The sequence below is a fragment of the Procambarus clarkii genome, chromosome 42, assembly GCF_040958095.1.
Source record: "Procambarus clarkii isolate CNS0578487 chromosome 42, FALCON_Pclarkii_2.0, whole genome shotgun sequence".
In the NCBI taxonomy this organism is placed as follows: Eukaryota; Metazoa; Arthropoda; class Malacostraca; order Decapoda; family Cambaridae; genus Procambarus; species Procambarus clarkii.
Window position 1 is genome coordinate 21,609,149 of NC_091191.1, and position 25,876 is coordinate 21,635,024.

The 25,876-nt window shown below is 45.9% G+C and overlaps 1 protein-coding gene across 2 annotated transcripts in view; it reads right to left on the reverse strand.

The window, feature by feature from the left end:
* LOC123770249 (uncharacterized) overlaps positions 1-25,876 on the reverse strand; it is a 407,808-nt gene that overhangs the window by 362,101 nt on the left and 19,831 nt on the right. The window contains exon 2 of one of the 2 annotated variants that reach the window (XM_069339938.1): positions 20,389-20,433. In XM_069339938.1, coding sequence (XP_069196039.1) covers positions 20,389-20,433 — 45 coding nt within the window. Of the gene's footprint in view, positions 1-20,138; positions 20,162-20,388; positions 20,434-25,876 lie in introns of those variants that run through there. The other variant, XM_069339939.1, reaches the window with a different exon arrangement.

Below are 25,876 nucleotides of genomic sequence, written 5' to 3' on the forward strand. Positions count from 1 at the left end.
GTGTTAGAGATCAGGTGAAGGTTATCACTCATAGCACAAGATGGAGGATGAGAAAGTGACGAGGTTTATTGACTCTAGAGACGAACAGGTGCTGGAAGAGTGCACCAAGGCACAGTTACAGGCTATAGCGAATCATTTTGGAATAAAGCTGAAATTTGCCAGAGTTGGTGAAAGAAGACTAGAGATAATGGCTCAGCTCAAGGCTCGAGACGAAGCTTTGGGGGAGGAACGGCCCCAAACACCTGCCAGTGAGGGTGAACACCTGAGTATTGCTGGAAGCAGCAGGGGATCCAGCGGCAGCAGGCACAGCATAAAGCTGGAAATAATGAAGCTGCAGCTGGAAGCACAGCAGCGCAGAGAAGAGCGAGAAGCAGAAGCACAGCAGCGCAGAGAAAAGCGAGAAGCAGAAGCACAGCAGCGCAAAGAAGAGCAAGAGCGAGAAGCACAGATGCAGCGTGAGGAACGAGAAGCACAGCTGCGCCGGGAAGAGCAAGAGCGAGAAGCAGAAGCGCAGCTGAGGCGTGAGGAGCTAGAAGTACAGCTACGCCAGGAAGAACACGAGCGAGAAGTTGGGCTGAGACGATATGAAATAGAAGCCAAAAAGGAAGTAGAGCTGAAGCGAATTGAACTGGGACTAGGTGCCCCTGCCCCGCCACAGGAAGACCGACGAGTGAGGGAACGAGACCTGCCGGTCTATGTGCCTAGTGAAGCCGAAAGTTTCTTCGATCACTTTGAGAGAGTTGCTGCTATGAAGAGGTGGCCGAGGGCGGAGTGGGCGGAGTTGGTCCAAGGGAGGCTCACAGGTGAAGCTCGTGAAGCCTTCACTATGCTCGACTTCCAGGAATGCACTAACTACGATGTGGTAAAACGAGCTGTGCTCCGTTCCTTTAAGCTCACGCCAGAGTGTTACAGAAAGAGGTTTAGAGAATGTACCCGGTCACCAGGAAAATCGTATGCGGAGACGGCGAGGCACATAGAAAGAAAGCTCCTTAAGTGGCTGGACTCAGAGGAAGCGAGGTCGGACGAAGAGATCAAGGAACTAGTGGCCATGGAAAAGTTTATGTCCGTGCTCTCTCCTGAGATCAGGCTGAGGATAAAGGAGGCGGACATAAAGAACCTAAGGGCCGCAGCCGACCGAGCCGACATGTTAGAGGAAGTACTACGCCCAAGCCGAGAGGGACAGCATCGATCACCCGCGTACTCCGGAGGCAGTAGGAATTATAGGAGGACGAATGGATGGAGGACAGGAGTGAGTTCTCCCAAGTCCCACCGCTCGAGATGGGACGACAGAGGAACAAAAGGTGCTGCAGAGCCGATAGAGGAGAGCCAAGATGAGAGCCCGGACGTTGTTACTGCAACGAAGGAAACGATAAGTGAGGCGAGAAAGACACAGGGTGTGACGGTCTCTGGAGGCAGTGCTAAGGCGAGCGGTGGCGGATGGTCTCCGCCGAGGGGCCGCTGCTACAACTGCGGAATAATCGGACACGTCGCGCGGGAATGCAGACGCCCTAAGCAGCGGGGACACGTTGCTTTAGTGATGTTCGAGGACCAGAGGGCCGAGGGAGTGCGGGATGAACCCGTGCTGAATGGGGAGAAGAAAGTTCACCCATTCATGTGTCAAGGAACCGTAAGGATGGGGGTCGCAGACCCCATCCCAGTGAAGATGCTAAGAGACACCGGGGCTGACTTTACCCTGGTAAGTGAAACCCTGTTCCCCGAGGGTTACGAAAGTACCAGTGTGGGGGTGGCACGGGTGGCCACTGTGGGAGGCCCAGTGAGGATGCCCCTACACCAGGTAACTTTAAATTCCGATTATGGCTGCCAAACCCTTGTGGTGGGAGTCTGTACATCAATGCCCAAGATGGAGGCACAGGTCATCTTGGGGAATGACGCGTGTGGAGGATATGTCCTCCCGCATCTTGTGAAAGGCGAAGAATGCCTAGAACAATACAAGGAGGCAGGCGGAGAGTGGAACGCCTGTGGGGGCGAGAAGGGAATCGCACCGGTGGCGATCCCAGTTTGTGCTGTGATACCAAGACGACGCGAAGGACAAGGAGGTTGTGGATCTGATGGGGCTGAGGAGACGACTGACAGCCTGGGAACAGATCACCTCTGCGTAGGACCCAGAGAACGAGTGGAAGGCGAGAGTAGCCCGAATGATGAGTTGCAGGTGACACTCACCGGTTCTCCAGGGGTAAACCGCACTCGTCTCGGAGAGTTACAGCAGGAGGAGTTCCCCGAGTTGGTTAGTAAGGCCGAAGGAGGACGTGTGGGTCCTGAGAAGGCTTACTTTCCATTTATCTATATTATATATGCCATGCTATTCATGATGAAGGAACGATGGACGCCAGGAGCAACCGTGGGAACGGTGAATAAATATGTCCAGAAGTTCAAAGAACGTCTCACTAGAGCGAAGGAAATGGCTAGGAAACTCCTGAAGAAGGCGCAACGTAAGATGTCGGAGTGGTACGACAGGAGAGCTGCGCAGAGGGATTTTCAGGCCGGATCCAAAGTAATGGTTGTGCTGCCAGGTAAAGGTAGAGTGACCAGGTCGCGGTTCAAGAGACCATACCGAGTGCTGCGACGGTTGGGTCCAGTGTCGTACGAGATTGGGAAGCCGGATGGACCCCGGAAGAAACAGGTGTGTCGCATGGACCGCCTGAAAACTTTCTTCACTGTGGAAGGAAGAGCCGACAAGCAGGACGGAACGATGTCCCGAGAAACCCAGCGGAAGACGGGTCTGAGTGTACCGAGGGACCGAGAACTCCCGGAGGAGGAAAGTAAGTGGTCCAGGGCGGACGGCACCAGTCTCACCAGCACTGAGAGTCTGACAAGGATCAAGGTCAAGCACATCAAGGGGAAGGACGACGTAGTAGCGGATGCCCTATCCCGCATCCACTAACCAGACATGACTCTTATTTTAAGGGGAGGGGTATGTGACGGAGTTCCCCCCTTATAATTCTCCCACGCCTGCAGTAAGAGTCATGTCTACTTTTCCCGAGCATTCTCTACGTTGCAGGGTACAATTCGATATATGGGAGAGAGTGAAGTGTTCTCGGAGAGCCGAGAAATTTGTGAAATAGTAATATTTTGGCCTGTGGTATAGGCCCTTTAGGGAGCCAAGATGGCGCTTGCTTCCCTGATCTCCCGCCAAAACCGTGTGACGTCAGTGGCACCGGATTGGTCACCGACAGCAATGTGGCACCAGGAGCCAATGAAAACCTCCCGTAGTAAAAGTGACGTCACGAAGGAAGGGGGTCCGGCCAGCGCGCCGGGCTGGCGCCAGCAGTCAGACACGACACGTCATAGAGGTCGGACGTGCGACGGATGGTCCTGTCAGTTGGACAGTTATTCCCACTACCGTGGATTTACGCGTCACCTGAAGTCCGCCAGTACTCTGAGAAGTCTTCCCTAGTTCATGTGCTGAACCAGAAGAGGGAATTGACGGTTATTTGAGCAACAAGTGCTCCAGTCAGGTACTGTGCCAGTAGCAGTGAAGCCGTGCAGTGACGTACGTGACGTCTGTGGCAATTCACCAGTTCGTGACAGCGTAGTGGCTGACAGAGCCACTGGGTAGCTGAGGAAGAGAGGACTATTTGGGGAAACCGGACGACTGTAGCTGAGACGTAGGCGACAGCCGTTGCTGGGAGAAGACGACGGCCAGGAGACCGACTCCAACCTTCAAGAAGTTAAGAAGGAGGACGGACCTGCAGTGAGGAGGCACGGAGACGACGCGCTAAACGGTGGGACGACGAGAGGCTCTGGTAGGACACGACGACGTGTAGTGTGGGGGCGTTCCCGACACGAGGACCAGGAGCTACATCTCGACTCTTATCGGAGGATAGGGTGAAGTAGGTGGTTCTAGTTCCCTCCCCATTCCCCTTTAGTTAGCTATGTTATTTGGCTATATTTTCTAGCCTGAGGATTTTATATGTCGTGAGCAAGTCTCACCCATGGCACGATAAAGCACCAGTGTGCTAGACAGTACTATCAAGGGTACTTGTAATATTCATGTTGATTATTGGTGTGTACAGGCACCAGGAACCAGTGATAAATTTACTGTGTTGTGTATATCTTTCTATAGATTTTTGATATGAACATATAGTGGTAAATTATATATAATATTATGCCAGTATTTGGAGGTTAGGCTATGTGCCCAGAAACTATTTATTTTCCATGTATTGATGATTGATTTATATACCATATATATGTCTATGTTCATTCAGTGAATAATCATTTGTGAGTACAGTGAATTATTGCGTTATCGCCCACGAGAGAAAGTACTGAAAACTCCAGAGTTAATATTTCATAATATATGGTTGAGTGAAGAACAATGTAAAGCCATTACAGTGAATCATTATAGCATTGGTTGTAGAAAAGACTGTTTGAGCCTGAGTACAGTGTAACTGAGTAATACGGTTTATTTGTGCCAATATCGAGTGTGCGAGTTTCTAGTAATATTGGAAAGTTTAAAGAAACAGCACGCGTGAATCTAGAAAACAAGCCAAGTTCGCGCGGAGAGGCCATTGCGATCAGCTGTTCTTGACACTTGATGAGGAGGGGAGAGTGCTGCCCTCTAGTGATCGCATAATATCCGTGGGAATTACCGGCCGAGTCAGGATCAGTTGATTTATCGATTATTGTGTGGCCTTGTGACATCTTTCATACATTTTAAGTAAAATACAAAACTCTCTTTGTGTTTTTATCATCCCCTCCATAGATCTTGTGGCTATATTATACTGGTAAACATAGAGTGATAACAATAAGTACCTGCCTGATTCCTGATCTTTGAGTGTGACCTTGCCAAGGCTACCACTGAATACACCAGTCCACTGATGGTGTTACTGGCCACCTAAAAACACCAGTTGGCGACCTTGTGATTAACCGTAGAGCCCTATTGTTGGGGAGGGCACACGACAGTCGATGTGATCGAGTCGTGTTCTCACTCTTTCTTAATAAGAGGCCGTTAAGATTGACTGGGAGACTCTCCTGGCGTGCAGTGGCGCCGTGAGGATCGAGGGAAGACCCGCAGGGCTCCGGTGAGTGATTTTGAGCATAACTATTGCTTACCCCAGACTAGAAAGAAGAGAGGTGAAAACCCCAACATTGGCGACCTTGCCAGGATATCGATCGAAGTAAAGGTTGCAGTGGTACTTGGCAGTGGTGTTAGAGATCAGGTGAAGGTTATCACTCATAGCACAAGATGGAGGATGAGAAAGTGACGAGGTTTATTGACTCTAGAGACGAACAGGTGCTGGAAGAGTGCACCAAGGCACAGTTACAGGCTATAGCGAATCATTTTGGAATAAAGCTGAAATTTGCCAGAGTTGGTGAAAGAAGACTAGAGATAATGGCTCAGCTCAAGGCTCGAGACGAAGCTTTGGGGGAGGAACGGCCCCAAACACCTGCCAGTGAGGGTGAACACCTGAGTATTGCTGGAAGCAGCAGGGGATCCAGCGGCAGCAGGCACAGCATAAAGCTGGAAATAATGAAGCTGCAGCTGGAAGCACAGCAGCGCAGAGAAGAGCGAGAAGCAGAAGCACAGCAGCGCAGAGAAAAGCGAGAAGCAGAAGCACAGCAGCGCAAAGAAGAGCAAGAGCGAGAAGCACAGATGCAGCGTGAGGAACGAGAAGCACAGCTGCGCCGGGAAGAGCAAGAGCGAGAAGCAGAAGCGCAGCTGAGGCGTGAGGAGCTAGAAGTACAGCTACGCCAGGAAGAACACGAGCGAGAAGTTGGGCTGAGACGATATGAAATAGAAGCCAAAAAGGAAGTAGAGCTGAAGCGAATTGAACTGGGACTAGGTGCCCCTGCCCCGCCACAGGAAGACTGACGAGTGAGGGAACGAGACCTGCCGGTCTATGTGCCTAGTGAAGCCGAAAGTTTCTTCGATCACTTTGAGAGAGTTGCTGCTATGAAGAGGTGGCCGAGGGCGGAGTGGGCGGAGTTGGTCCAAGGGAGGCTCACAGGTGAAGCTCGTGAAGCCTTCACTATGCTCGACTTCCAGGAATGCACTAACTACGATGTGGTAAAACGAGCTGTGCTCCGTTCCTTTAAGCTCACGCCAGAGTGTTACAGAAAGAGGTTTAGAGAATGTACCCGGTCACCAGGAAAATCGTATGCGGAGACGGCGAGGCACATAGAAAGAAAGCTCCTTAAGTGGCTGGACTCCGAGGAAGCGAGGTCGGACGAAGAGATCAAGGAACTAGTGGCCATGGAAAAGTTTATGTCCGTGCTCTCTCCTGAGATCAGGCTGAGGATAAAGGAGGCGGACATAAAGAACCTAAGGGCCGCAGCCGACCGAGCCGACATGTTAGAGGAAGTACTACGCCCAAGCCGAGAGGGACAGCATCGATCACCCGCGTACTCCGGAGGCAGTAGGAATTATAGGAGGACGAATGGATGGAGGACAGGAGTGAGTTCTCCCAAGTCCCACCGCTCGAGATGGGACGACAGAGGAACAAAAGGTGCTGCAGAGCCGATAGAGGAGAGCCAAGATGAGAGCCCGGACGTTGTTACTGCAACGAAGGAAACGATAAGTGAGGCGAGAAAGACACAGGGTGTGACGGTCTCTGGAGGCAGTGCTAAGGCGAGCGGTGGCGGATGGTCTCCGCCGAGGGGCCGCTGCTACAACTGCGGAATAATCGGACACGTCGCGCGGGAATGCAGACGCCCTAAGCAGCGGGGACACGTTGCTTTAGTGATGTTCGAGGACCAGAGGGCCGAGGGAGTGCGGGATGAACCCGTGCTGAATGGGGAGAAGAAAGTTCACCCATTCATGTGTCAAGGAACCGTAAGGATGGGGGTCGCAGACCCCATCCCAGTGAAGATGCTAAGAGACACCGGGGCTGACTTTACCCTGGTAAGTGAAACCCTGTTCCCCGAGGGTTACGAAAGTACCAGTGTGGGGGTGGCACGGGTGGCCACTGTGGGAGGCCCAGTGAGGATGCCCCTACACCAGGTAACTTTAAATTCCGATTATGGCTGCCAAACCCTTGTGGTGGGAGTCTGTACATCAATGCCCAAGATGGAGGCACAGGTCATCTTGGGGAATGACGCGTGTGGAGGATATGTCCTCCCGCATCTTGTGAAAGGCGAAGAATGCCTAGAACAATACAAGGAGGCAGGCGGAGAGTGGAACGCCTGTGGGGGCGAGAAGGGAATCGCACCGGTGGCGATCCCAGTTTGTGCTGTGATACCAAGACGACGCGAAGGACAAGGAGGTTGTGGATCTGATGGGGCTGAGGAGACGACTGACAGCCTGGGAACAGATCACCTCTGCGTAGGACCCAGAGAACGAGTGGAAGGCGAGAGTAGCCCGAATGATGAGTTGCAGGTGACACTCACCGGTTCTCCAGGGGTAAACCGCACTCGTCTCGGAGAGTTACAGCAGGAGGAGTTCCCCGAGTTGGTTAGTAAGGCCGAAGGAGGACGTGTGGGTCCTGAGAAGGCTTACTTTCCATTTATCTATATTATATATGCCATGCTATTCATGATGAAGGAACGATGGACGCCAGGAGCAACCGTGGGAACGGTGAATAAATATGTCCAGAAGTTCAAAGAACGTCTCACTAGAGCGAAGGAAATGGCTAGGAAACTCCTGAAGAAGGCGCAACGTAAGATGTCGGAGTGGTACGACAGGAGAGCTGCGCAGAGGGATTTTCAGGCCGGATCCAAAGTAATGGTTGTGCTGCCAGGTAAAGGTAGAGTGACCAGGTCGCGGTTCAAGAAACCATACCGAGTGCTGCGACGGTTGGGTCCAGTGTCGTACGAGATTGGGAAGCCGGATGGACCCCGGAAGAAACAGGTGTGTCGCATGGACCGCCTGAAAACTTTCTTCACTGTGGAAGGAAGAGCCGACAAGCAGGACGGAACGATGTCCCGAGAAACCCAGCGGAAGACGGGTCTGAGTGTACCGAGGGACCGAGAACTCCCGGAGGAGGAAAGTAAGTGGTCCAGGGCGGACGGCACCAGTCTCACCAGCACTGAGAGTCTGACAAGGATCAAGGTCAAGCACATCAAGGGGAAGGACGACGTAGTAGCGGATGCCCTATCCCGCATCCACTAACCAGACATGACTCTTATTTTAAGGGGAGGGGTATGTGACGGAGTTCCCCCCTTATAATTCTCCCACGCCTGCAGTAAGAGTCATGTCTACTTTTCCCGAGCATTCTCTACGTTGCAGGGTACAATTCGATATATGGGAGAGAGTGAAGTGTTCTCGGAGAGCCGAGAAATTTGTGAAATAGTAATATTTTGGCCTGTGGTATAGGCCCTTTAGGGAGCCAAGATGGCGCTTGCTTCCCTGATCTCCCGCCAAAACCGTGTGACGTCAGTGGCACCGGATTGGTCACCGACAGCAATGTGGCACCAGGAGCCAATGAAAACCTCCCGTAGTAAAAGTGACGTCACGAAGGAAGGGGGTCCGGCCAGTGCGCCGGGCTGGCGCCAGCAGTCAGACACGACACGTCATAGAGGTCGGACGTGCGACGGATGGTCCTGTCAGTTGGACAGTTATTCCCACTACCGTGGATTTACGCGTCACCTGAAGTCCGCCAGTACTCTGAGAAGTCTTCCCTAGTTCATGTGTTGAACCAGAAGAGGGAATTGACGGTTATTTGAGCAACAAGTGCTCCAGTCAGGTACTGTGCCAGTAGCAGTGAAGCCGTGCAGTGACGTACGTGACGTCTGTGGCAATTCACCAGTTCGTGACAGCGTAGTGGCTGACAGAGCCACTGGGTAGCTGAGGAAGAGAGGACTATTTGGGGAAACCGGACGACTGTAGCTGAGACGTAGGCGACAGCCGTTGCTGGGAGAAGACGACGGCCAGGAGACCGACTCCAACCTTCAAGAAGTTAAGAAGGAGGACGGACCTGCAGTGAGGAGGCACGGAGACGACGCGCTAAACGGTGGGACGACGAGAGGCTCTGGTAGGACACGACGACGTGTAGTGTGGGGGCGTTCCCGACACGAGGACCAGGAGCTACATCTCGACTCTTATCGGAGGATAGGGTGAAGTAGGTGGTTCTAGTTCCCTCCCCATTCCCCTTTAGTTAGCTATGTTATTTGGCTATATTTTCTAGCCTGAGGATTTTATATGTCGTGAGCAAGTCTCACCCATGGCACGATAAAGCACCAGTGTGCTAGACAGTACTATCAAGGGTACTTGTAATATTCATGTTGATTATTGGTGTGTACAGGCACCAGGAACCAGTGATAAATTTACTGTGTTGTGTATATCTTTCTATAGATTTTTGATATGAACATATAGTGGTAAATTATATATAATATTATGCCAGTATTTGGAGGTTAGGCTATGTGCCCAGAAACTATTTATTTTCCATGTATTGATGATTGATTTATATACCATATATATGTCTATGTTCATTCAGTGAATAATCATTTGTGAGTACTGTGAATTATTGCGTTATCGCCCACGAGAGAAAGTACTGAAAACTCCAGTGTTAATATTTCATAATATATGGTTGAGTGAAGAACAATGTAAAGCCATTACAGTGAATCATTATAGCATTGGTTGTAGAAAAGACTGTTTGAGCCTGAGTACAGTGTAACTGAGTAATACGGTTTATTTGTGCCAATATCGAGTGTGCGAGTTTCTAGTAATATTGGAAAGTTTAAAGAAACAGCGCGCGTGAATCTAGAAAACAAGCCAAGTTCGCGCGGAGAGGCCATTGCGATCAGCTGTTCTTGACACTTGATGAGGAGGGGAGAGTGTTGCCCTCTAGTGATCGCATAATATCCGTGGGAATTACCGGCCGAGTCAGGATCAGTTGATTTATCGATTATTGTGTGGCCTTGTGACATCTTTCATACATTTTAAGTAAAATACAAAACTCTCTTTGTGTTTTTATCATCCCCTCCATAGATCTTGTGGCTATATTATACTGGTAAACATAGAGTGATAACAATAAGTACCTGCCTGATTCCTGATCTTTGAGTGTGACCTTGCCAAGGCTACCACTGAATACACCAGTCCACTGATGGTGTTACTGGCCACCTAAAAACACCAGTTGGCGACCTTGTGATTAACCGTAGAGCCCTATTGTTGGGGAGGGCACACGACAGTTGATGTGATCGAGTCGTGTTCTCACTCTTTCTTAATAAGAGGCCGTTAAGATTGACTGGGAGACTCTCCTGGCGTGCAGTGGCGCCGTGAGGATCGAGGGAAGACCCGCAGGGCTCCGGTGAGTGATTTTGAGCATAACTATTGCTTACCCCAGACTAGAGAGAAGAGAGGTGAAAACCCCAACAATATATATATATATATATATATATATATATATATATATATATATATATATATATATATATATATATATATATATATATGTCGTACCTAGTTCAGTACGTTAATATATATATATATATATATATATATATATATATATATATATATATATATGTCGTACCTAATAGCCAGAACGCACTTCTCAGCCTACTATTCAAGGCCCGATTTGCCTAATAAGCCAAGTTTTCATGAATTAATGTTTTTTCGTCTACCTAACCTACCTAACCTAACCTAACCTAGCTTTTTTTGGCTACCTAACCTAACCTTACCTATAAATATAGGTTAGGTTAGGTTAGGTAGGGTTGGTTAGGTTCGGTCATATATCTACGTTAATTTTAACTCCAATAAAAAAAAATTGACCTCATACATAGAGAAAAGGGTTGCTTTATCATTTCATAAGAAAAAAATTATAGTAAATATATTAATTCAGGAAAACTTGGCTTATTAGGCAAATCGGGCCTTGAATAGTAGGCTGAGAAGTGCGTTCTGGCTATTAGGTACGACATATATATATATATATATATATGTCGTACCTAGTAGCCAGAACTCACTTCTCAGCCTACTATGCAAGGCCAAATTTGCCTAGTAAGCCAAGTTTTCATGAATTAATTGTTTTTCGACTACCTAACCTACCTAACCTAACCTAACCTAACTTTTTCGGCTACCTAACCAAACCTAACCTATAAAGATAGGTTAGGTTAGGTTAGGTAGGGTTGGTTAGGTTCGGTCATATATCTACGTTAATTTTAACTCCAATAAAAAAAAATTGGCCTCATACATAATGAAATGGGTAGCTTTATCATTTCATAAGAAAAAAATTAGAAAAAATATATTAATTCAGGAAAACTTGGCTTATTAGGCAAATCGGGCCTTGAATAGTAGGCCAAAAAGTGAGTTCTGGCTACTAGGTACGACATATATATATATATATATATATATATATATATATATATATATATATATATATATATGTCGTACCTAGTAGCCAGAACTCACTTCTCAGCCTACTATTCAAGGCCCGATTTGCCTAATAAGCCAAGTTTTCCTGAATTAATATATTTACTATAATTTTTTTCTTATGAAATGATAAAGCAACCCTTTTCTCTATGTATGAGGTCAATTTTTTTTTATTGGAGTTAAAATTAACGTAGATATATGACCGAACCTAACCAACCCTACCTAACCTATATTTATAGGTAAGGTTAGGTTAGGTAGCCAAAAAAAGCTAGGTTAGGTTAGGTTAGGTAGGTTAGGTAGACGAAAAAACATTAATTCATGAAAACTTGGCTTATTAGGCAAATCGGGCCTTGAATAGTAGGCTGAGAAGTGCGTTCTGGCTATTAGGTACGACATATATATATATATATATATATATATATATATATATATATATATATATATATATATATATATGTGTCGTACCTAATAGCCAGAACGCACTTCTCAGCCTACTATTCAAGGCCCGATTTGCCTAATAAGCCAAGTTTTCATGAATTAATGTTTTTTCGTCTACCTAACCTACCTAACCTAACCTAACCTAGCTTTTTTTGGCTACCTAACCTAACCTTACCTATAAATATAGGTTAGGTTAGGTTAGGTAGGGTTGGTTAGGTTCGGTCATATATCTTCGTTAATTTTAACTCCAATAAAAAAAAATTGACCTCATACATAGTGAAAAGGGTTGCTTTATCATTTCATAAGAAAAAAATTATAGTAAATATATTAATTCAGGAAAACTTGGCTTATTAGGCAAATCGGGCCTTGAATAGTAGGCTGAGAAGTGAGTTCTGGCTACTAGGTACGACATATGTATATATATATATATATATATATATATATATATATATATATATACATATATATATATATGTATATATATATATATATATATATACATATATATATATATATATATATATATATATATGTCGTACCTAATAGCCAGAACGCACTTCTATGCCTACTATTCAAGGCCCGATTTGCCTAATAAGCCAAGTTTTCATGAATTAACTGTTTTTCGACTACCTAACCTACCTAACCTAACCTAACCTAACTTTTTCGGCTACCTAACCTAACCTAACCTATAAAGATAGGTTAGGTTAGGTTAGGTAGGGTTGGTTAGGTTCGGTCATATATCTACGTTATTTTTAACTCCAATAAAAAAAAATTGACCTCATACATAATGAAATGGGTAGCTTTATCATTTCATAAGAAAAAAATTAGAGAAAATATATTAATTCATGAAAACTTGGCTTATTAGGCAAATCAGGCCTTGCATAGTAGGCTGAGAATTGCGTTCTGGCTACTAGGTACGACATATATATATATATATATATATATATATATATATATATATATATATATATATGTATATATATATATATATATATATGTATATATATATATATATATATATATATATATATATATATATATATATATATATACATATATGGCACAACTCTCCTAAACACGAGAGTCAAGTATACAACTTTAGAACACTTTCCCACCAGGAGACTCGAACCCTAGCCAGCACAGAAGCCTTCCAGCAACTGGCATAACAGGTACGCCTTAACTCTCTCCACCACCTGCTCAGACCCTTAAAAGAGATGGTAATTTCGGAGTATTTAAATACCACAAAGATCACCAGCTCCCAAGAGCACTAGAGCAAGTGAGGGGTCATTTAGACGTTAATTTCATCAAGTCCCTGTTAATATGGGAAGACACAGTGTCTTTGCTTAAGGCACAACTCTCCTAAACACGAGAGTCAAGTATACAACTTTAGAACACTTTCCCACCAGGAGACTCGAACCCTAGCCAGCACAGAAGCCTTCCAGCAACTGGCATAACAGGTACGCCTTAACCCTCTCCACCACCTGCTCAGACCCTTAAAAGAGATGGTAATTTCGGAGTATTTAAATACCACAAAGATCACCAGCTCCCAAGAGCACTAGAGCAAGTGAGGGGTCATTTAGACATTAATTTCATCAAGTCCCTGTTAATATGGGAAGACACAGTGTCTTTGCTTAAGGCACAACTCTCCTAAACACGAGAGTCAAGTATACAACTTTAGAACACTTTCCCACCAGGAGACTCGAACCCTAGCCAGCACAGAAGCCTTCCAGCAACTGGCATAACAGGTACGCCTTAACCCTCTCCACCACCTGCTCAGACCCTTTAAAGAGATGGTAATTTCGGAGTATTTAAATACCACAAAGATCACCAGCTCCCAAGAGCACTAGAGCAAGTGAGGGGTCATTTAGACGTTAATTTCATCAAGTCCCTGTTAATATGGGAAGACACAGTGTCTTTGCTTAAGGCACAACTCTCCTAAACACGAGAGTCAAGTATACAACTTTAGAACACTTTCCCACCAGGACACTCGAACCCTAGCCAGCACAGAAGCCTTCCAGCAACTGGCATAACAGGTACGCCTTAACCCTCTCCACCACCTGCTCAGACCCTTAAAAGAGATGGTAATTTCGGAGTATTTAAATACCACAAAGATCACCAGCTCCCAAGAGCACTAGAGCAAGTGAGGGGTCATTTAGACGTTAATTTCATCAAGTCCCTGTTAATATGGGAAGACACAGTGTCTTTGCTTAAGGCACAACTCTCCTAAACACGAGAGTCAAGTATACAACTTTAGAACACTTTCCCACCAGGAGACTCGAACCCTAGCCAGCACAGAAGCCTTCCAGCAACTGGCATAACAGGTACGCCTTAACCCTCTCCACCACCTGCTCAGACCCTTAAAAGAGATGGTAATTTCGGAGTATTTAAATACCACAAAGATCACCAGCTCCCAAGAGCACTAGAGCAAGTGAGGGGTCATTTAGACGTTAATTTCATCAAGTCCCTGTTAATATGGGAAGACACAGTGTCTTTGCTTAAGGCACAACTCTCCTAAACACGAGAGTCAAGTATACAACTTTAGAACACTTTCCCACCAGGAGACTCGAACCCTAGCCAGCACAGAAGCCTTCCAGCAACTGGCATAACAGGTACGCCTTAACCCTCTCCACCACCTGCTCAGACCCTTAAAAGAGATGGTAATTTCGGAGTATTTAAATACCACAAAGATCACCAGCTCCCAAGGGCACTAGAGCAAGTGAGGGGTCATTTAGACGTTAATTTCATCAAGTCCCTGTTAATATGGGAAGACACAGTGTCTTTGCTTAAGGCACAACTCTCCTAAACACGAGAGTCAAGTATACAACTTTAGAACACTTTCCCACCAGGAGACTCGAACCCTAGCCAGCACAGAAGCCTTCCAGCAACTGGCATAACAGGTACGCCTTAACCCTCTCCACCACCTGCTCAGACCCTTAAAAGAGATGGTAATTTCGGAGTATTTAAATACCACAAAGATCACCAGCTCCCAAGAGCACTAGAGCAAGTGAGGGGTCATTTAGACGTTAATTTCATCAAGTCCCTGTTAATATGGGAAGACACAGTGTCTTTGCTTAAGGCACAACTCTCCTAAACACGAGAGTCAAGTATACAACTTTAGAACACTTTCCCACCAGGAGACTCGAACCCTAGCCAGCACAGAAGCCTTCCAGCAACTGGCATAACAGGTACGCCTTAACCCTCTCCACCACCTGCTCAGACCCTTAAAAGAGATGGTAATTTCGGAGTATTTAAATACCACAAAGATCACCAGCTCCCAAGAGCACTAGAGCAAGTGAGGGGTCATTTAGACGTTAATTTCATCAAGTCCCTGTTAATATGGGAAGACACAGTGTCTTTGCTTAAGGCACAACTCTCCTAAACACGAGAGTCAAGTATACAACTTTAGAACACTTTCCCACCAGGAGACTCGAACCCTAGCCAGCACAGAAGCCTTCCAGCAACTGGCATAACAGGTACGCCTTAACCCTCTCCACCACCTGCTCAGACCCTTAAAAGAGATGGTAATTTCGGAGTATTTAAATACCACAAAGATCACCAGCTCCCAAGAGCACTAGAGCAAGTGAGGGGTCATTTAGACGTTAATTTCATCAAGTCCCTGTTAATATGGGAAGACACAGTGTCTTTGCTTAAGGCACAACTCTCCTAAACACGAGAGTCAAGTATACAACTTTAGAACACTTTCCCACCAGGAGACTCGAACCCTAGCCAGCACAGAAGCCTTCCAGCAACTGGCATAACAGGTACGCCTTAACCCTCTCCACCACCTGCTCAGACCCTTAAAAGAGATGGTAATTTCGGAGTATTTAAATACCACAAAGATCACCAGCTCCCAAGAGCACTAGAGCAAGTGAGGGGTCATTTAGACGTTAATTTCATCAAGTCCCTGTTAATATGGGAAGACACAGTGTCTTTGCTTAAGGCACAACTCTCCTAAACACGAGAGTCAAGTATACAACTTTAGAACACTTTCCCACCAGGAGACTCGAACCCTAGCCAGCACAGAAGCCTTCCAGCAACTGGCATAACAGGTACGCCTTAACCCTCTCCACCACCTGCTCAGACCCTTAAAAGAGATGGTAATTTCGGAGTATTTAAATACCACAAAGATCACCAGCTCCCAAGAGCACTAGAGCAAGTGAAGGGTCATTTAGACGTTAATTTCATCAAGTCCCTGTTAATATGGGAAGACATAGTGTCTTTGCTTAAGGCACAACTCTCCTAAACACGAGAGTCAAGTATACAACTTTAGAACACTTTCCCACTTGGGAGCTGGTGATCTTTGTGGTATTTAAATACTCCGAAATTACCATCTCTTTTAAGGGTCTGAGCAGGTGGTGGAGAGGGTTAAGGCGTACCTGTTATGCCAGTTGCTGGAAGGCTTCTGTGCTGGCTAGGGTTCGAGTCTCCTGGTGGGAAAGTGTTCTAAAGTTGTATACTTGACTCTCGTGTTTAGGAGAGTTGTGCCTTAAGCAAAGACACTGTGTCTTCCCATATTAACAGGGACTTGATGAAATTAACGTCTAAATGACCCCTCACTTGCTCTAGTGCTCTTGGGAGCTGGTGATCTTTGTGGTATTTAAATACTCCGAAATTACCATCTCTTTTAAGGGTCTGAGCAGGTGGTGGAGAGGGTTAAGGCGTACCTGTTATGCCAGTTGCTGGAAGGCTTCTGTGCTGGCTAGGGTTCGAGTCTCCTGGTGGGAAAGTGTTCTAAAGTTGTATACTTGACTCTCGTGTTTAGGAGAGTTGTGCCTTAAGCAAAGACACTGTGTCTTCCCATATTAACAGGGACTTGATGAAATTAACGTCTAAATGACCCCTCACTTGCTCTAGTGCTCTTGGGAGCTGGTGATCTTTGTGGTATTTAAATACTCCGAAATTACCATCTCTTTTAAGGGTCTGAGCAGGTGGTGGAGAGGGTTAAGGCGTACCTGTTATGCCAGTTGCTGGAAGGCTTCTGTGCTGGCTAGGGTTCGAGTCTCCTGGTGGGAAAGTGTTCTAAAGTTGTATACTTGACTCTCGTGTTTAGGAGAGTTGTGCCTTAAGCAAAGACACTGTGTCTTCCCATATTAACAGGGACTTGATGAAATTAACGTCTAAATGACCCCTCACTTGCTCTAGTGCTCTTGGGAGCTGGTGATCTTTGTGGTATTTAAATACTCCGAAATTACCATCTCTTTTAAGGGTCTGAGCAGGTGGTGGAGAGGGTTAAGGCGTACCTGTTATGCCAGTTGCTGGAAGGCTTCTGTGCTGGCTAGGGTTCGAGTCTCCTGGTGGGAAAGTGTTCTAAAGTTGTATACTTGACTCTCGTGTTTAGGAGAGTTGTGCCTTAAGCAAAGACACTGTGTCTTCCCATATTAACAGGGACTTGATGAAATTAACGTCTAAATGACCCCTCACTTGCTCTAGTGCTCTTGGGAGCTGGTGATCTTTGTGGTATTTAAATACTCCGAAATTACCATCTCTTTTAAGGGTCTGAGCAGGTGGTGGAGAGGGTTAAGGCGTACCTGTTATGCCAGTTGCTGGAAGGCTTCTGTGCTGGCTAGGGTTCGAGTCTCCTGGTGGGAAAGTGTTCTAAAGTTGTATACTTGACTCTCGTGTTTAGGAGAGTTGTGCCTTAAGCAAAGACACTGTGTCTTCCCATATTAACAGGGACTTGATGAAATTAACGTCTAAATGACCCCTCACTTGCTCTAGTGCTCTTGGGAGCTGGTGATCTTTGTGGTATTTAAATACTCCGAAATTACCATCTCTTTTAAGGGTCTGAGCAGGTGGTGGAGAGGGTTAAGGCGTACCTGTTATGCCAGTTGCTGGAAGGCTTCTGTGCTGGCTAGGGTTCGAGTCTCCTGGTGGGAAAGTGTTCTAAAGTTGTATACTTGACTCTCGTGTTTAGGAGAGTTGTGCCTTAAGCAAAGACACTGTGTCTTCCCATATTAACAGGGACTTGATGAAATTAACGTCTAAATGACCCCTCACTTGCTCTAGTGCTCTTGGGAGCTGGTGATCTTTGTGGTATTTAAATACTCCGAAATTACCATCTCTTTTAAGGGTCTGAGCAGGTGGTGGAGAGGGTTAAGGCGTACCTGTTATGCCAGTTGCCGGAAGGCTTCTGTGCTGGCTAGGGTTCGAGTCTCCTGGTGGGAAAGTGTTCTAAAGTTGTATACTTGACTCTCGTGTTTAGGAGAGTTGTGCCTTAAGCAAAGACACTGTGTCTTCCCATATTAACAGGGACTTGATGAAATTAACGTCTAAATGACCCCTCACTTGCTCTAGTGCCCTTGGGAGCTGGTGATCTTTGTGGTATTTAAATACTCCGAAATTACCATCTCTTTTAAGGGTCTGAGCAGGTGGTGGAGAGGGTTAAGGCGTACCTGTTATGCCAGTTGCTGGAAGGCTTCTGTGCTGGCTAGGGTTCGAGTCTCCTGGTGGGAAAGTGTTCTAAAGTTGTATACTTGACTCTCGTGTTTAGGAGAGTTGTGCCTTAAGCAAAGACACTGTGTCTTCCCATATTAACAGGGACTTGATGAAATTAACGTCTAAATGACCCCTCACTTGCTCTAGTGCTCTTGGGAGCTGGTGATCTTTGTGGTATTTAAATACTCCGAAATTACCATCTCTTTTAAGGGTCTGAGCAGGTGGTGGAGAGGGTTAAGGCGTACCTGTTATGCCAGTTGCTGGAAGGCTTCTGTGCTGGCTAGGGTTCGAGTCTCCTGGTGGGAAAGTGTTCTAAAGTTGTATACTTGACTCTCGTGTTTAGGAGAGTTGTGCCTTAAGCAAAGACACTGTGTCTTCCCATATTAACAGGGACTTGATGAAATTAACGTCTAAATGACCCCTCACTTGCTCTAGTGCTCTTGGGAGCTGGTGATCTTTGTGGTATTTAAATACTCCGAAATTACCATCTCTTTTAAGGGTCTGAGCAGGTGGTGGAGAGGGTTAAGGCGTACCTGTTATGCCAGTTGCTGGAAGGCTTCTGTGCTGGCTAGGGTTCGAGTCTCCTGGTGGGAAAGTGTTCTAAAGTTGTATACTTGACTCTCGTGTTTAGGAGAGTTGTGCCTTAAGCAAAGACACTGTGTCTTCCCATATTAACAGGGACTTGATGAAATTAACGTCTAAATGACCCCTCACTTGCTCTAGTGCTCTTGGGAGCTGGTGATCTTTGTGGTATTTAAATACTCCGAAATTACCATCTCTTTTAAGGGTCTGAGCAGGTGGTGGAGAGGGTTAAGGCGTACCTGTTATGCCAGTTGCTGGAAGGCTTCTGTGCTGGCTAGGGTTCGAGTCTCCTGGTGGGAAAGTGTTCTAAAGTTGTATACTTGACTCTCGTGTTTAGGAGAGTTGTGCCTTAAGCAAAGACACTGTGTCTTCCCATATTAACAGGGACTTGATGAAATTAACGTCTAAATGACCCCTCACTTGCTCTAGTGCTCTTGGGAGCTGGTGATCTTTGTGGTATTTAAATACTCCGAAATTACCATCTCTTTTAAGGGTCTGAGCAGGTGGTGGAGAGGGTTAAGGCGTACCTGTTATGCCAGTTGCTGGAAGGCTTCTGTGCTGGCTAGGGTTCGAGTCTCCTGGTGGGAAAGTGTTCTAAAGTTGTATACTTGACTCTCGTGTTTAGGAGAGTTGTGCCTTAAGCAAAGACACTGTGTCTTCCCATATTAACAGGGACTTGATGAAATTAACGTCTAAATGACCCCTCACTTGCTCTAGTGCTCTTGGGAGCTGGTGATCTTTGTGGTATTTAAATACTCCGAAATTACCATCTCTTTTAAGGGTCTGAGCAGGTGGTGGAGAGGGTTAAGGCGTACCTGTTATGCCAGTTGCTGGAAGGCTTCTGTGCTGGCTAGGGTTCGAGTCTCCTGGTGGGAAAGTGTTCTAAAGTTGTATATACATATATATATATATATATATATATATATATATATATATATATATATATATATATATATATATATATATGTATATATATATATATATACATATATATATATGTATATATATATATATATATATATATATATATATATATATATATATATATATATATATATATATATATATATATATATTTCATTTCACATTTCACTGTACATTTCATTAAAGATTTTGTTCCTTCGTGTTACAATAATTTGCTCGTCCAAACGTATTGCCAAATATAACCAGAAAAATGTTTTTTCCAGTGTACTACTTTGTGTCTAACAATATTGTCAGAGATTAAACGTAAAAATTGTGAAACTTTCCCTTGACAACTTAGTAGTACTGAATATGTACTTGTCAATTACTGAAAATAAATTTACTTCCATATGATGTACAGTTTATTTCACAAAATATATAATTATCTATAAACTAAAGTGCCAAATACAACCGTGCGAAAATTTTAGCAAACTGTTCAGGTAGAAGACTTGTCACTCACCAGTGTTGCTACAGGTGTACACTGAGCACACCACAAGACTTGTCACTCACCAGTGTTGCTACAGGTGTACACTGAGCACTCCACAAGACTTGTCACTCACCAGTGTTGCTACAGGTGTACACTGAGCACACCACAAGACTTGTCACTCACCAGTGTTGCTACAGGTGTACACTGAGCACACCACAAGACTTGTCACTCACCAGTGTTGCTACAGGTGTACACTGAGCACACCACAAGACTTGTCACTCACCAGTGTTGCTACAGGTGTACACTGAGCACACCGGGTCACCATCATCTGGAAAGAAATACAATCTATAAGGAACTGGCAAACTAATACACATGTAAACAAATTATTCTTTGCAAGTCCTGATAATTAGAAACAAAAATGTCGATATTTTGCTTAAAGAAGTCTCAGTAACACTTATGTTATCAGTCAAATTCAACATTTTTTTCGAAATAAAACAATTTTCTACTCAAAGTATGAATACAAGACAACATTAAACATGCGAGATTAACACAATGTAAATATTAGTAGAAAATTGCATTTAGTAAAAAGGTGAATAGAAAAACTATTATTTTAGAGATTGCATCAAAGTAGGTTAAGAGACATGTGTCACCCTAGCCCAGGCACTGTGTCACCCTAGACCAGGCACTGTGTCAACTGAGCCCAGGCACTGTGTCAACTGAGCCCAGGCACTGTGTCAACTGAGCCCAGGCACTGTGTCAACTGAGCCCAGGCACTGTGTCAACTGAGCCCAGGCACTGTGTCAACTGAGCCCAGGCACTGTATCAACTGAGCCCAGGCACTGTGTCAACTGAGCCCAGGCACTGTGTCAACTGAGCCCAGGCACAGTGTCATCCCAGCCCAGGCACTGTGTCAACTGAACCCAGGCACTGTGTCAACTGAGCCCAGGCACTGTGTCAACTGAGCCCAGGCACTGTGTCAACTGAGCCCAGGCACTGTGTCAACTGAGCCCAGGTACTGTGTCAACTGAGCCCAGGCATTGTCAACTGAGCCCAGACACTGTGTCAACTGTGCCCAGGCACTGTGTCAACTGAGCCCAGGCACTGTGTCAACTGAGCCCAGGCACTGTGTCAACTGAGCCCAGGCACTGTGTCAACTGAGCCCAGGCACTGTGTCAACTGAGCCCAGGCACTGTGTCAACTGAGCCCAGGCACTGTGTCAACTGAGCCCAGGCACTGTGTCAACTGAGCCCAGGCACTGTGTCAACTGAGCCCAGGCACTGTGTCAACTGAGCCCAGGCACTGTGTCAACTGAGCCCAGGCACTGTGTCAACTGAGCCCAGGCACTGTGTCAACTGAGCCCAGGCACTGTGTCAACTGAGCCCAGGCACTGTGTCACTCGATCCCTGACACTGTCACCTGAGCCCATGTAACACCATTAAGGTGTTTAGTTTTATTTTACATATTAGAATCAATTATCCATGATATATGAGGCGCCAGACTGTCTGTCTTTAATAATTAAGAAGTCATACCTTATGAAGTTAATGAGCACACGGTGACCAGGGGTCAGGTCATGTCAGGTGACCTTGCTTTCTGCTAAGCCGATAAATGCAAACGGTTGGCTGGGTTGTGCCAGTCAAACAAGCCGCTGTTTAAAGGTGTGGTAGGTAGAGAGCCTGAGGCTATTTTACTGATAGGCAGGGCTTAGCTCCCGGAATCCCCATAAATGACCCAGGGAACTGTACATTCGAGATCAGAGACACAGGGGAGAGCAGAAGTGCAGTGGAGACCGCTAGTCTTGAGTCCCACAGACCACAGGCCGTCAGGCCGGGTGGGGACTGTCGACCGTAATCCACACCCTCCCCTCTCTATCCAGCTTAGTTTCAGTCTTTGGAGAGTTGACCTTAAGATGACGTATCTGGTGTGTTTTCCAGTTTAAGGTGTTGTGTGATTTTTCAGGGTCAGTCAGTCGAAGTGTTCTCAATGTCTTGTGTGGTGACTCACATTGAATATTATTGTTGTCCTTTAACATCCAAAGATATAGTTGAATTGTGTTACTCATTTGAATGATACCCATAATAGTAAATAAACAGTTCATAAACTTAATTTTTAAATTGCCTTTAATTGTGTTCCTTAGATCTTTGTCAGTTGAGGCCAGAGTAGAAACCCTCCTAGTTTAATGGTTTTAAGATTTTAATTTACAAGTACATGCATAGAAGGTTGATACATGCTAACATTTAATAACAGCTTAAAGTACAGACAAATTCCATTCATTGTCTTATAGTTAATTAACTTGAATGGATGGTGGCAGCTACTTTCATCATTTAACCAATTCTTATTTCTACCTCCTACTTCTACTTTCTACCCATCTATCTTTTCTACTACTCTACTATCTTCTACTTTCCACATTGATTTCATAATCTTCCTCATTCTAACTTTTCCTCTCCCTTGACCATAATCCTCACACGTCCCTTCCACCTCTCTACCTCCCCACACCACCATGAGATCCTTCAGATTTCATCTCATTTCGTTCCATTTAATTTTCCGATACGTTACACCCAGGCACTGTGTTAACTGAGCCCAGGCACTGTGTTAACTGAGCCCAGGCACTGTGTTAACTGAGCCCAGGCACTGTGTTAACTGAGCCCAGGCCCTGTGTTAACTGAGCCCAGGCACTGTGTTAACTGAGCCCAGGCACTGTGTTAACTGTGCCCAGGCCCTGTGTTAACTGAGCCCAGGCACTGTGTTAACTGAGCCCAGGCACTGTGTTAACTGAGCCCAGGCACTGTGTTAACTGAGCCCAGGCACTGTGTTAACTGTGCCCAGGCCCTGTGTTAACTGAGCCCAGGCACTGTGTTAACTGAGCCCAGGCACTGTGTTAACTGAGCCCAGGCACTGTGTTAACTGTGCCCAGGCCCTGTGTTAACTGAGCCCAGGCACTGTGTTAACTGAGCCCAGGCACTGTGTTAACTGAGCCCAGGCACTGTGTTAACTGAGCCCAGGCACTGTGTTAACTGTGCCCAGGCCCTGTGTTAACTGAGCCCAGGCACTGTGTTAGCTGAGCCCAGGCACTGTGTTAACTGAGCCCAGGCCCTGTGTTAACTGAGCCCAGGCACTGTGTTAACTGAGCCCAGGCACTGTGTTAACTGAGCCCAGGCACTGTGTTAACTGAGCCCAGGCACTGTGTTAACTGAGCCCAGGCCCTGTATTAACTGAGCCCAGGCACTGTGTTAACTGAGCCCAGGCACTGTGTTAACTGAGTCCAGGCACTGTGTTAACTGAGCCCAGGCCCTGTGTTAACTGAGCCCAGGCCCTGTGTCAACTGAGCCCAGGCACTGTGCCAACAGAACATGGCCCTGTGTCAACTGAACTTGGGCAATGTACAATAACTCTTTAGAGAGCAAATCCGCCTTCTCTTTCTTTCTGTGGGTGCCAGAGGGAGCAGACACATTAAGCCCAGGAATTATGGTGTCAAAAAAAGAAATCCTCGCATATAAAACATTACTATTATCATCCATTTCGGTATTGAGAAACTTTCTGTGGGCTTGTTTAGTAATGACTATCATCGTACCACCTTTCCACAGGTTCGTAGAATTTATTTAGGATTTCAAAATAATCAAGGAGCACATCAAGTTTCTTAACATCTTGTACAATGTGTTCTTTGTGCACATCAAATTTATGATATATATATATATATATATATATATATATATATATATATATATATATATATATATATATATATATATATATATATCATGATCACCCTAACATGATCACCACTCACTGGGTGTACTGTGCCCTAACATGATCACCACTCACTGGGTGTACTGTGCCCTAACATGATCACCACTCTCCTGGTGTACTGTGCCCTAACATGATCACCACTCACTGGGTGTACTGTGCCCTAACATGATCACCACTCTCCTGGTGTACTGTGCCCTAACATGATCACCACTCACCGGGTGTACTGTGCCCTAACATGATCACCACTCACTGGGTGTACTGTGCCCTAACATGATCACCACTCACCGGGTGTACTGTGCCCTAACATGATCACCACTCACTGGGTGTACTGTGCCCTAACATGATCACCACTCACTGGGTGTACTGTGCCCTAACATGATCACCACTCACCGGGTGTACTGTGCCCTAACATGATCACCACTCACCGGGTGTACTGTGCCCTAACATGATCACCACTCACCGGGTGTACTGTACCCTAACATGATCACCACTCACTGGGTGTACTGTGTCCTAACATGATCACCACTCACTGGGTGTACTGTGCCCTAACATGATCACCACTCACTGGGTGTACTGTGCCCTAACATGATCACCACTCACCGGGTGTACTGTGCCCTAACATGATCACCACTCTCCTGGTGTACTGTGCCCTAACATGATCAGCACTCAACGGGTGTACTGTGCCCTAACATGATCACCACTCTCCTGGTGTACTGTGCCCTAACATGATCACCACTCACCGGGTGTACTGTGCCCTAACATGATCACCACTCTCCTGGTGTACTGTGCCCTAACATGATCACCACTCATCGGGTGTACTGTGCCCTAACATGATCACCACTCTCCTGGTGTACTGTGCCCTCGCTACTCTTCAGTAACTCCTGGTGACCTTGGTCACGGTGAACTTCGACGCCAACCACCTGGTTAATTTTCACAGACTTTTCATTTAGCGTCACAGTCCTTCACACTATCAGATCAATACTTTGGTTAATTTTTCCCCGCGTGTCTTCACATGACTGGTTACATACTCAGCCTTCACACGACCCCTACACTTTCTACCAGACCTTACGTAACTGGGTGGAGTTGCCCTCTGTACAGACATTTCTTCGTTACTATCAAGCATTGGGTCATCCTCTACATCCAGCTGACAACCAATTGCTTGTTCTATTATCACCTCGCCAGGCTCAACACCATCGTCAGCATCGCAGCTCATGGCAGCTGCACTGACTACTTTATGGGCGTCTACATGTACATTGTCCTGACTTGCCTCCCCCTCACCAGGTTGGATGACAGGAGGTATAGCGTCCTGAGCAGTGTTGCCTGCACTGTTCTTGTCTGCTTTACCTTTGTCGTCCTGACCTAAGTTACCTGCACCGTCCTCACTCCCACTGGAAGTCACTCCCACTGGGAGTCACTCCCACAGACGTTTCACGAACAGAGTTTTGGGTTCATCCCCCCCCCCCCCCCACCTGGAACTGCAGCACTTACAACAGTGGGTTCATTTCCTGGTACACTGTCCTCCATTAATGGCGAAAAATTATTAATTTTTAATCCATTAATTCACGAAATATGTTGATAGGTTCTGTTGCCTCCACCTGGCAGGCAGCAGCCAAGTGACCAGTACGCCCACACTTAAAACATGTTTTCAGTTGTCCACTGTATATAAAGTTAATATATTGGACTACTACTGACACTGATGAATGAATATATTATGGGGAAGTTCAATTTTCACTGTTCTTGCTCCACTGAAGCACCCTTTTCCTGCTCCATAGGTATATTTATTAAAACGAACATTGTCCACTTTCCCATATTGTTCCATAATATGGGTAATGGTTCCATCTGACTTTTCAAAGGGCGCATCCCATCACAGAAACATATGTAAACGTCATGCTCAAAGTAATTACTTGCACCGACCCATCCCCATAAGGCAGACTGATACCATCATCATACCTCTTTAGAAACTCGTCCGTCTTTCGTCTGTAGCGTTTATTTCGTCCATCTTTATCTGAAGCACACCGAAGATCGTC